The sequence below is a fragment of the Atractosteus spatula genome, chromosome 1, assembly GCF_055471065.1.
Source record: "Atractosteus spatula isolate fAtrSpa1 chromosome 1, fAtrSpa1.hap1, whole genome shotgun sequence".
Taxonomy (NCBI): Eukaryota; Metazoa; Chordata; class Actinopteri; order Semionotiformes; family Lepisosteidae; genus Atractosteus; species Atractosteus spatula.
Window position 1 is genome coordinate 39,642,320 of NC_142706.1, and position 12,764 is coordinate 39,655,083.

The following is a 12,764-nucleotide window of genomic DNA, read 5'->3' on the forward strand; positions in this document are numbered from 1 at the left end:
TTACGCTGGGCTTTCATGCCAGCTGGAAGACAGACATAACCCTTACTGACAGTATAACACACTCACAGGGGAACGGTAAGAGGGGTCCCATCTGACTTCAGCCCTCATAACCACAGTGGCACCAGGCCAATTGTGTGCCGCCTCTCCCCACAATAGCAGAGCCTGGATCTAACCACAACCTCCACTTCAGGGTCCATTCGTAACTCAGGACAAAATCTTTTACCTTCTGAGACTTTCCAAAACCATGATGGGCTATCACTTTTTAAAATTCAAGGTTGGAATTTTCACAATGACCTCAAACTCCCAGTCTGCGAATGTTCAAAGCTTTAAACATGGAGACACACTGCCACACCATAATGTGGTTGAGAACTACTAATTGACGTGCTGGAGGAAAACTATCTCTTCCTGAGTATTAACATATTGCTAATCGCTGGAGGTAAGACAAAGCCTAAATAATGGTATCACCAAAGATGGGCATGAATTCTCCTGGCCTTAAATTAGCAATTTACAGCACCTTTAGCTACAAAACTCAACAACAATCCTGGTTTACAGTACTTGACTTCTTTGGATAATGCTATTTGGTCGGGGTTGCTAGGATACACAGCTGTTACGATGCATGAAGTACCATATTGAGAGGAATGGCTTATACCAGTAGCTGCATGTATATTGTAGCTTTTGACTGTTTACAAGCTGAACTGTTAAATTCCTGTGGAAAAAAATGTACTTAACATTCATAAATTTAAAAATTAGTATCATGGTGTCAAGGTGTTTAAAAATAAAAAAATGGACGTAATATATATGCATATATATGTTCATACATATGTGCATGAACTATAAGCATTTAGATTATGGTTCACACATATATTTGCATTATATTGTTTATTTAGAAGCAATAACTAAAATAAATAATTGTCTGTTAAGTACTATTTATCAAATTACATACATGCATACCAAAATTATTAAATTACTTAAGAAATGAAAACATGCTTCATACAATGACTAGCCTTTCAATTGATGAAAACAGTCTGTTCTTAGATTTGTTCTGTGAACACATGATACATCTATGGTAGTCGGGTTTCTTGTCAAAACACAGAACTTGCAGAAAAAAACAAGGTGTCTCAAAGAACCCTTGCAGGTGTGTACATGACACTTTTGAAATGAAGTGTTTAAAGTTTCATTTTTCACAAAATGGTACCTTTCTTTTATAGTTACAAAATGCATGATAAAATGTTACTACTTTTAAAATAATATTACATAAACGCCCATTACATAAAACCCCAATACCTAGTTTCTGAACATTTTGGAGTGATTACTTTTCCTATACCTATACTCCGGTTATCTTTCTTATTTTCTATATAATTTCAAAATTAATGCCCCGATTTTGCCAGTTCTCAACACGAAAATACCAACACGATTTTCAGACCAAAACTTACATTACATTCCACATAAAAGTGTGAAATAAAAAAGGAAGTACTTACTACAAATCTACTGTTCACTTTTTCTAAAATGCGTTTTTCATTTAATGCCATTGCTTCACCTTTTCTCTTCTTTACTCTTTTCTTTTCCAGCTTTTTACAGGCGTACATTTTACCAGTGGCTCGGACTTGGCAAGCACAAACCTGGAAAACAGGGAGAAGAGATGAACAAACACCTCATTGCAAGAGGTAAGACACACTGCTGCAAATGCGTCAAATGTGATCACAATGACGAAAGGAATGTAGAAGAAAGTGTAATAAATTTTACACTGCTTTTTAGCACTGCTTTATTAAAGCAGTGTCATACGTGCTGCTCTTACACCAATCGTACGGAAGCTTATTAGCGCCGCGGTGAAAAAAAATTAACTTGTTTATACGAGAAAATTATTCCGTTTAAATACAATAGTTAATTTGTGAACAATGTTGCCTACTATATTAATACTGTATATTGCATATATTGTCCCGTGCAAAGTAGCATTGACTTTAACAGTAGAATATCGTCACACTACTCATTTTGGAGAAAAAAAAATAAAGGAGCACGTGTTCTGTTTTTTGTATACATGAAGTAACACACCGTGTCAGTACACAAGTTTTTTTTTCTCTGTGTCGATAATAAACTTCCGTACAATCCATTTTTTTAATGTAGATTTTTTCCTACGAACATAATGAAATAAATAAAATAAATAAAAAAGTGTCAGTTGATTAATGCTATAAATTGCTCTAAAACAACACTTTTGTAAGTCCAGTAACAGTTACAACTTAAATGCTTAAATAAAATGCACCAATTAGGGGGAGGCATGCAAAACATTCGTTCAAAATGTAATATAATATTTGTGTTTAGAGAAACCGCTAGACACCTTACTCACCTCTCCAAATCCACCCTTTCCCAGGACTCTGTAATGTCTGAAGGTATTTTTGGTTACAGGTTGCCTGTTTGAAAATACATACAGTATGAGCAACATAACTATTGTGAATAACAGTTCCACTGAGTGAAATAAGCAAAAATCAAAGACAAAGTTGTGACATTACACACACATTTTATATGTAGAGGGAAATTATTTTTTTCATCCCCAAATTCCCTTGCTTGCGTCTGTTGCTTTTAGGCAAATCATATTTCAAAACTGTGTCAGAAAATGTTTGCCATGGCACACATGGGTGTCAGAAACTCCTGGCTTCTAATCAAAAGAAGACCAATGCAGATGTCTAAGTACTGTATGTTGTGATTTGGAAATGTCCAGAGTTCTAAAGGACAGGACTCATAAGGATATTTCCACTGTGGTCTGAGGGCAGGTTTCTGGAAGTGAAAGACTTTAACTGAACTAACCCAAAGTATATCTAGTGTGTTTTTTTAACTGTGTTAGCCACTGGCATTGGAATCTATAGCCTGTAAAAAAGCAAAATGTATGTTAGGACAAAACTGTTTCAAGTACAAATGAAGAAAGAAAAAAATAACATTAAAACAACATATAGATGCATAAATCTTATTTTAAGAGACAAATCAAAATAAAAAGTTATTTTAAAAAATGTATTTACATGGGACATGGGACTATAAAGTGAGAATTAATTTAATTTATATCTTTAAAGCATTTGAAATGGCTTGAATCGCCTTATAAAAATATTTATGACTGTATTTAAAAACAGCCCTGTTTGCAGTGAAACCATGGTTTCCACAAAGTTAACAATCCCACAGTTATGGCATATTTTCATGATCTACAGAGGTTATTCAAAATGTATCAAAAGTAGTTGCTAGAATATACTAAATAATACAGAACCAAATCTGAGAGTTCAATTAATTTGAACAAATACTGATTTACACAATTTACAGATGTTCCTCCATTGCCATACTGCTACTTTCTGCTTTAGACTTCAACAGAACCACAGTCAGAAGTAAACTGAAGAAAAAGTCTCCAAAATTAAAATAAACCGACATGACAAGACAATTGTTCAATGGACCTGGTACTGGCTGAAATGTAAAGAAAATGCTCATTGAGTAAAACCCAAATAAATTCAGGCAGGGGTGCACAAAAACATCCTTAATGTAGAAAGTTATATCTAGACTGACTTGGATGTAATTTGCTGCATCACGGTTGTTTCTTGCCACATGTTCAAAGGTGTATTATTGCGATATTTCACTCTTTAAGTACTTACCTCTCCAACCACTTCCATTGTACGAAACGTGAAAAATACATGCTATCTTGAAATTGAGAAAAGGGGGCTCCACTGAGATATTCGTGAACAATTCTGGGAAAACAAAGCAACACAAACAAGAGAGTTAAATAAATAAATTCAAATGAGGTGCAGAGCAGACTATAAGATGTCACGCTTACACTATAGTTACAAATAGGGCGTCATTAAACTAGAGGAATGTTGGGAATAAGCCAAGCGTATCAACCAATAATTAAAATAAAATAAGCATAACCCTCAACTTGTAAAGATTTTGCCAAGAATATACCCCAGTGGTTGGTGTAATTAGAGGCACCTGCATTCTCTGGCACAGCTTTGGTGAAAAGAGTAATAATTCAGACACACAAATGTTTATTAACAATGATAGTACACAGAGCAAACTACAAACAACATAAACATAAAACACACAAGTTACACTACAGTATGCACAAACTTACTAACAAGGCATCCCAGAGGCCTACGTCATGGCCTCCCATAAAAACCCCAGACTGCTACTGAGTATTTAACTCTTATGTAAGGTGTACAGAGGACAAAAGAAGAGAAAGCTGCCTTCTAAACTAAACAGAATATGATGTAGGGTTAATATAAATCCAGATGCTACAAAGTGAATGGGAAACCTATCTTCCCATTCTAAAAATGTATCCGTGAACCAGGAGAGTCTGTTTTTAACAGAGGGATTCTCTAAACAGGAAATCAGAGTTCCTAACAACAGAATGGCAAGCTCTCTTAATAAGGTTCAAATACGTGAATCTGGTCATTCTGGATGTGTCCTCAAGTGTTTCTGTCTCTTGTCATCCCCCTCCTTGTTTCTCTGTACCTGGCTCTTTTATGCTGTGTTCCTAGATTGTTGACAACATTCTTAATCATTTATCAAGAACTTTATTCTTCCTGGCCAAATTTCCCATTGGTCTTTACCAGTTATGGCCTCCCAGTAATTCCCATCTATGAAGTGGCTTCATCACCCTGCTCTCCTCCCCACTGATAGCTGATGTGCGGTGAGCGTTCTGGAGCACTATGGCTGCCGTCGCATCATCCAGGTGGGGCTGCACATTGGTGGTGAAGGGGAGTCCCTATTACCTGTAAAGCACTTTGAGGGGATGTCCAGAAAAGTGCTGTATAAGTATAAGGAATTATTATTATTATTAATTAACTAATATAAACCAAGGTAGACTTTACTATTGCTCAGATCACTGAATTTCACACCCCAACATCTCAGCAAACACCTCCTTGCTTTGAAGGTGTTACCCATTGTTATCTAGATTCTTAAGGAAACTTCAATGGTCACAATACCTGCAACACCATAATGGTTTAAATTTCAGGAAGGCAAGAGAAATCTTATGTAATCTTAGGAAACCACTATTTCCTATAGACGAACGACAGCACACTAGTGTAAAGATAATGAGGTATAGCAAGTAAGGTGGCATAGCAGAAGATGTAAATCAAAATTACAAATGATTGCTGTGTAAAGTAATTTTTACCCTGAATGGGATAGCAAATTTCTGTAAGATGCAAATTCAGAATCATAGTAGTTCTGACATCACAAGCCAGAAAAAACAGTCTGATGAAAACTGCCAGTCTGAGAATGCAAAAGATTGCAAAAACCACAATCACACAGGAAACCGGAGTGTGTGTTGTAAAAGGGCACATTATTAAAAATGCAACAGTCACAAGTGCTTTTAAAAAAAACAGGCTATAATAAAGTTTTGCAAAGTCTTTGATTAGAGAACTATTGAATTCATTACTTTATAGATCCATTCAACAATTCATAAAGGAAGTGCATGGATGTACACACACACAAAAGAACAAGCCCCCATTTTTTGTCTCAAACGTTTTATTCATTCTGTCCTGTCTCATTGTTGCAAACGTTACAGAAACCAGCTCATCTAAAAAAAAGGCAGAGAAGCTGTAAATAACTAGATATTTTTTTCACATAATTTAAGGAAATTAAAAACTCAAAATGTCTGAATAATGAGTCTGATGCTGACAATCTGGTGACTTCCTAAAGAAGAGACAGTGGTGTTAAAATAGCTCATTTAAAAAATAAATGAATTCCTCTATCAAAGTAACTGTATATCAGTTTGTTGGGGTTCACCACCTTTTTAAACAATTTTTCTCTCAGTGGTAAACAAGAGAAAGATGTTAATTGTAAAGATCTTTGGATTTTATACTTCTTTGTTCAGACAGTGCACAGGAAGAAAGTACAAACTCCAATGTACAAACTCTACACATATCTCTTAATCTGTATCAAGCAGTACCAAACCTGAATTTACTAGTCTTTTATTTGATGTTTTATGCCTATGTTATGAATACAGCATTTTAAATGGGCAGAAAAGGATTTGTCTTTGGCCTTCAACAGGTACTTCAACATATATCTAATTCGGAGGGAGTCAAAAACATTGTATAATCACTGTGTTGCATTTTTTGCAAACTAGTAAAAGCTTCATGAAAAACAAGTACAGCTTTGGTTAAAAATACATTGAAAACTGGGAGCTCTTGAGGTTAGTATTTTGCTTTTGAACTACATTTAAAAAAAAATTAAACAATCTTCCTTCTGGTAGCTCTAAAACCTGTCAGAACCACAGAAGGGATTTGATTGCAAATATGACGCAAACAGCAAATAGGAAACAGCCAGTCTCCTCACCACTAGGGTGGAATCGGCAGAGCTTGTATCCTGCACTGCCAGGGAAGCAATTAGAAGATAACTTGAAAATCCTGGTTCTTACTTGGAGGCACTACAGTACAGAGATGTCAGGAACATTTATTCCTCCTCCAGTTCTCCATTTCAGATGCTAATCTTGAGACCTCTGACAGAGCTATCAGAGGGCGTGCCCAGCTGCATGAGCTATCCGATGCTAGGATACACAGGAAGGGCTAAGCCACTCCACCTCTCTACTTACCAACAAGACATTTCCTCACCCCTCACAACATCCAGGAGAACAGACTTGTAAATGTACCCTCACACCAGCATCAGACGTTGGAGACAGCTGACTGCTTCATATTTTTTGGACAGTATGTTTGCATAATAGCACGTGAATATCATTCTTTATAGGAATGCTTTATCCCAAACAGGTCTTGTAATGATTTTAAAACCCAGGTTTGTATATCTACTATACGATTAACTTTGCCATTTATTCAAGTTATCCATTTCACACTTCCATGCCACAACAGCAGGCAGAAAAGAGAAATATCAGATTCGGTGGGAAATGCAAACCTGCCAAGCACACTTCTGAGTGAAGATCCAAATTATGTTCACTTAGTTCTTCAGAAGCTTCAGGCTAATAGAATTAAAATATTTAAGTAGCACGTACACTCACAGCTTCATTAGCAAATGTAAGCTAAATCAGTCATGGAATGCTGCAATCTGGATTCATTTGAAGACACTGAATTGTGCAAACTGTACTTTTACCTAAATGGTCTGGAATTCCTCCAATGCAGTTCGAGAATATTCTCGTCTGGAATGGTATATCTAAAAACAGAGAAGGTATTTCTTCAAAGCTGAGAGGAGGGCCAATGCACAAATGGCAACGTACTTTGGAGTACATCACACATACTGTATATGCTGGCAGACGTACACTACATTGGTCACATTTCAACATTCAAAATAATTAAGAAATATGTAAAGAGCAGCATAAATCTACTATTCACATAATTCTGTAATGACACCAATACAGCAAAGAAAAAATAAGCATAGGTTTTCCATCCATTTTCCAATCATTTTATCTGACGCAGGGTCATGTGGGAGCCAGAGCCTACCCTGGCAAGCAACGGGCACAAGATAGCACAAACCCTGGACTGGATGCCAGTCCATCGCAGGGCAGACACACAAAGTAAGACATACAGTACCCACACTCTCACCATGATCAATTTTCCCCAGTGTCAACCCAGGAGCCCAGAGCAGCAATGTAAACCACTGCACAACCATACCTTGCAACAAGGGTAACGCTAGGTATTAATTAATTAAGTTAAATGTATTTTTGCATTGGCAAACTCACTGACCTGCTCTGTCAATTCAAAACTGTATACTAAGTATGATCCTAATGCAATGCAAATTAATTTCTGAAATGTTTGTGTAAATATATTGATAATTAAGCAAAAACTGTAACAGTATAAATATGTGATTGTAAATAAGTAACAGCATCCCTACATGGTGCCTTAAAACACGTATCTCAGAATTAAAATGCCTAAAAAAGAAAAAAAATGCCTTTCCACATGAAAATACACACAATGGTTAACCATTTCAATACGATCATTAATGACAGATGCCAGAGCTGAGTAGTTACAAATACATTTCAAATAGTTTTTGCGTTGAAAAAGCACCCTGGTAAATCTACATAAAGAAACTGCTAAGAAAGCCTTTCTTTAAAACATTCATTTTGATACAATCCGAGAAAAGACAGGGCAAAAGCAGAGTGCTTGTGCTTTGGAAAAAAATGTCTAAAGAGGTTTATGAGGTTTTTTTGCAACATACAAATGTATATAACCAAAGTAAGGGGGTGATATATCCTAGTACTTTGATTTCATGCTAATGCAGCAAACTTGGTTTATACTGTATGTTTATTTATTCTGTAAAATCACGTGGAAGCCTGTTTATTCTGCAGGGTTTTTAAAAGTATTAAAAGCACAAATGAGCTACATCTGTCTGTTCACAAATAACAGCAGATATACAGTGACTGCTGTAAACTTTGTGGATGTGATGCTAAGCAACCTACTGTTTACAGTAGTGAAGAAACACTGAAAGGAATCACCTTCTCCATTCAGTTCAGTTCTTCATTTGAGGGGATAAGAAGGCCCATTTTGTGTTTAGGTAAAGTTTACATTAACAAAATATTTCAGAATATCCTTGTTTCACAATACTTGACCTTTTGCAACCAGGCCTTTTGGCAAGTGGAATTCCAGAATCTCCAATAGAAAGGAAAAGCGCTGTGTAGTAAATAAAGGCATTTTTTTTTAAGTACAACAGCGAGCACGTGAGAAATGTTACAGGCTCTTTGTGCAATCGAACAGATTCAAGGTACGACAGTGAAGAGCGAGGGCATTCTTTGACAGAAGCCCCCTCCCCCACGCTGCTCGGAAGCAACACACACGCATTGTTGGGTTCAGGGAACATCGCAAAACCTTCAGGCTGTGGGGTCAGCCAGCTCCCAGAGAACATTGGCAAAAGGCTGGAGAAACATTATGTAAGTATTATGAAGAGATGGGAGCACAAGAAGAAATAAATAGTCATACAATATGTCTTTTGTTCTAAAAAAGGTCAAGACATTGACTTAGTTTCATCCCAGCTGGAACTGGTCCCCAATGTAATTTTGGCTATTGACCATCTTTTGTTAAAACCCCTTTATTTTCTTTAAATCACAGGGATTGTTTAAGAAGCTATAATACAGGTGCACACTGCATGTCATCTGCTCTAGTAGTAAGTAAAATGCTACTGTAACCCCTGTGGCTTTCATTCATACAGCTTCGATCCAGGTTATATTGAAGTATATTGAAGCCACACTTAAATTTGGAGCATCTACTTCCCTATCGTATCATGAAAAGGCAATTACTTGGGTATTTGTCACTTACATGTTACAAGGATTCACAACAAGGATTTAGTGTGGTGCCCATGCACACGAAAAGGGTGTTGGGGGTACTTTATGGGGCAAAACAAAAGCACACAAAATACAGTCAAATCTAAATAATATTAAGCAGAAATAAAAATAGAGATTAAAACACAAACACATAGAAAAAGGAAAAGGGGCAGACACTTACTAAACAGAAAGGTCTTTAGATTTGCCCCAAGATGCTTGTAGCTAAAAAAAGTACTAAAAGATAGGTCTCAGCAGAACAATTAAGCCCTGCTTTAGTGCATAAGGTGTAATGAGAGAGAGTGAGTATTGGGAGGATTTGGTAGGTAGGGCTTTAAAAGTTAAAGTTAAAATTCTGAACCAATCCTTCCAAGAGATTCTCTTCAGAGCACCAGTAATCAATTTATTAAAATAGTTAAGAATAAATACTACAGATTCATTGATATCGAGTTTTAAGTTTTGAAAGAACATGTACTTGTTGACTAATTGATTCGTGCTATTTCAATAGCCTAAGACAGAAATCAGATTTCAGTCGTTTGCATTGACTTTTATACTAGTACTGAAAATATTTACAGTTATTGCAGTTCATTTGTTGCAAAGCATAACAAACAGTGCTAAAAATAATAATACAACAAAACATCTCATTTTAAATCTGAAAATATGTTGCTTTCAATGATGAAATGCATCTTGATTTTCATTTCATTTCAAACTCATTGCACACTTTGCAAAAACTTTTAAGTACTTTAAGAATGAATTCAAAGCATAGCCCTATTTATGTGTGCAGTTGATCGCTTTGCTTGTGGTATTTTAGCATTGACAGTATTCAGGAACGCAGGATCAGGATTATCAGAATTGTTTCACTCTGCTTCCTTCCAAGCTGAAGTCTAGATGGAAGAGTGAAAGCCTTTTCAACCTGGCTTTTCTCCCCCAGCTCTAAATCAGCCCAGGGGCTTGGTCAGTTCCACCCTGAGCCAGTCCTATCTTGTCTTCTACCTCACGTGAAATCATGCCAATTACTCAATCAGCCCAGGTGTGTCTCATTTCACCTGACTTTTCTCAAAAGGAAACCACCTCACTGTCCTGTGAAGCAGACTTGTGAAGAGAGGCAACGGGGTCACTACGAACAATATCAGAACGTAGCTTTAGGTTCAATTGTACACGGTGTGTAAGATCTTCATACATCTTCACTCCCCACTCCTCCCCACACAAAATGCTCCAGGCAAAGGAAGACAAGAGTTCGTAGAGCTATGGGGTCATTGCAGAGATGTAGCTCACAAAGCAAGAGGAGAAGCACTGTGAACACGATATCACTGAGGACACTGGACAGGACACGGAGACTAAGCAGCCGAGACTCTATTGTATTGCCATAGACACGGTTCATAGGCAGAAGACTATACAGTTTGGTGAGAGCAACAGCAAACTGTTTGGTGCATTTGCAGTGTTGGACCTGGAGGGACAGACTTTTCGGGATGTCTCAAAAGTGACACCTATATTGAACTCGACCAGCATCAAAATTGTTGAAACCAAGTACAGTGTGGCGCACTCATCCATACACAAATGAGGATAAACCAAGAAAATGGACCATCAAAAGACTTGGGAAAACATTCCAAAAGTGGCATGAGGCAACGCCTGGTGTTCTGACCTCTCTGAAACATGGTTTAAATTGTGGCTCCTCAACTATAATGTGTAAGAACTCATTTTCCATCCATCAGTTCTCTAACCACTTTCATCCACTTCAGGGTTTGCAGGTGAGCCAGAGACTATCCCAGCAAGCAATAGGCATAAGGTGGGGAAGGCCTTGGATGGGAAGCCAGTCCACTGCAGGGTGCACAGTGACACAAACACTCACACACTCACACCAGAGTCAATTCTGCAAGAAGCCAATGAACCTACCATTATGTCTTTGGACTGTGGGAGGAAACCAGAGCACCTGGAGAAAAACCCACATGAACACAGGGAGAACACACTATGCAGGCCAGACTCTCACAAACAACCGGCACAGCACACATCATACATGCAAAGCCCATTTGATACAGCTTGCCTTTGAGAGAGACTTTCAGGAATGAAGAACATTCCGGAATGAGTGGAAGGATAATCTGCTGAGCAGATTTAATTCAGATGTAAAACCGCACCTTCGGCTGTACTGAAGCAGTTAGGACGAGTTACGTTGTTTTATATTCTTCTGCTTCTTTGTACCCACTGCGGTGCAACATCTGCTGGTGGAAATGTGCCACAAATCTCAGTAATATGTCCTGTTGCACATACTTTCACAGCATGAGCTCATATTTAAGACATGGAGAGTGTTTGTTTTTCGTCTAAGGCATTGGAGATTTTGTAGTTGTAAAGGGGCTCATTTATTAGGCATTATATGATCCCACAGTAAGACATATGTGTAGCTAAACCCATTTATCGTTGCTAAAAAACTGATATGTCCGTCATGAACAACAGTCTTCCCCATGAATCAAATGCCGGCTCGATATATAGGTTCTATCACCAGGCCTGTGTAGCATCGATGGGAAGAGATGTTTAGTTTGGCTGGAAGACTATGAAGTTACAGACTATTTATGAGAGAGACTTTAATTCCTGGAGTCCTGAAGTAGGAAGTAAAAATACATGTTAATTTCCCTTAATTACGTTTTCAATAAAAGCATTTAAAATGAGTGTCTCTCCAAAAACAGACAACATACCAATGCTATCCAACACAGTAAAGGGCATAAGAAGACTGGACAAAAATAACAAGCCATCCAGCTTATCATCCCCTAAACCATGTAAACACCAGAATAAAAACGTACATTTCTGCACTCCTGATCTTACTTTGGCTGATCCTACTGTAGCTATTTGCTGTTTAAACAGGGTCTGTTGTTTAAAACATTTGACTATGTCACTGAAATGATTTACATTTCACACTGTTTACGCTGATGTACTGTTGCGATAGGTATATTTTTTCAGGATGTTTGCATGTGTTTGTAGTCAGGACCAGATGTCAATAGTGGAACTTTTCTTAAGGCTGTTAAACAGTGCTTTCCCAGCATTTCATTTTACATATTCAATTGTAACTCGCCTACAAGTACATAATATTTGCATTCCACCCATTAGCTCTCACATGAAACAACAAAATATACCTTCTATTTTAATAATCATTTATTTCAAAATGCTACATTTTACCGGCCATTAGAGAAATACGAATTTGTGAAATCATGACAGTGAAACCATATTATAATATGTTCATTGCAATATACCTCTTTATACACCATTTATCTAGTTTTCTTTGAGAAACAGTCTAAATGTTTTGGAATAAGATATCATGAAAATTTGTTTTGTAATAGGCTCTCAAGCAGTTTCTTCTGAGCTTCACCTGCACAACGACAAAAACACTAAAAACTAAAAATGCACTTGGTGGCAGTGACATTTGATAAGAGCATTTTATGCTACTGGCATAGAAAATTAAAAGAGGCCTTGAGTAATTACAGTTCAGTACCTGAAATGATTTATTGTAGTCATTAAAGTAGGTCCTGGCTTACTGGGATACCCATTTTCATCC

The 12,764-nt window shown here is 37.2% G+C and overlaps 1 protein-coding gene across 1 annotated transcript in view; it reads right to left on the bottom strand.

Moving 5' to 3' along the window:
• Positions 1-12,764, bottom strand: part of grk4 (G protein-coupled receptor kinase 4) — a 101,766-nt gene that overhangs the window by 24,322 nt on the left and 64,680 nt on the right. Inside the window, exons 6-8 of the mRNA XM_088911219.1 lie at positions 3,624-3,716; positions 2,342-2,405; positions 1,479-1,619 (exon numbers count right to left, since the gene is read on the bottom strand). Coding sequence (XP_088767345.1) covers positions 1,479-1,619; positions 2,342-2,405; positions 3,624-3,716 — 298 coding nt within the window. The remainder of the gene's footprint in view (positions 1-1,478; positions 1,620-2,341; positions 2,406-3,623; positions 3,717-12,764) is intronic.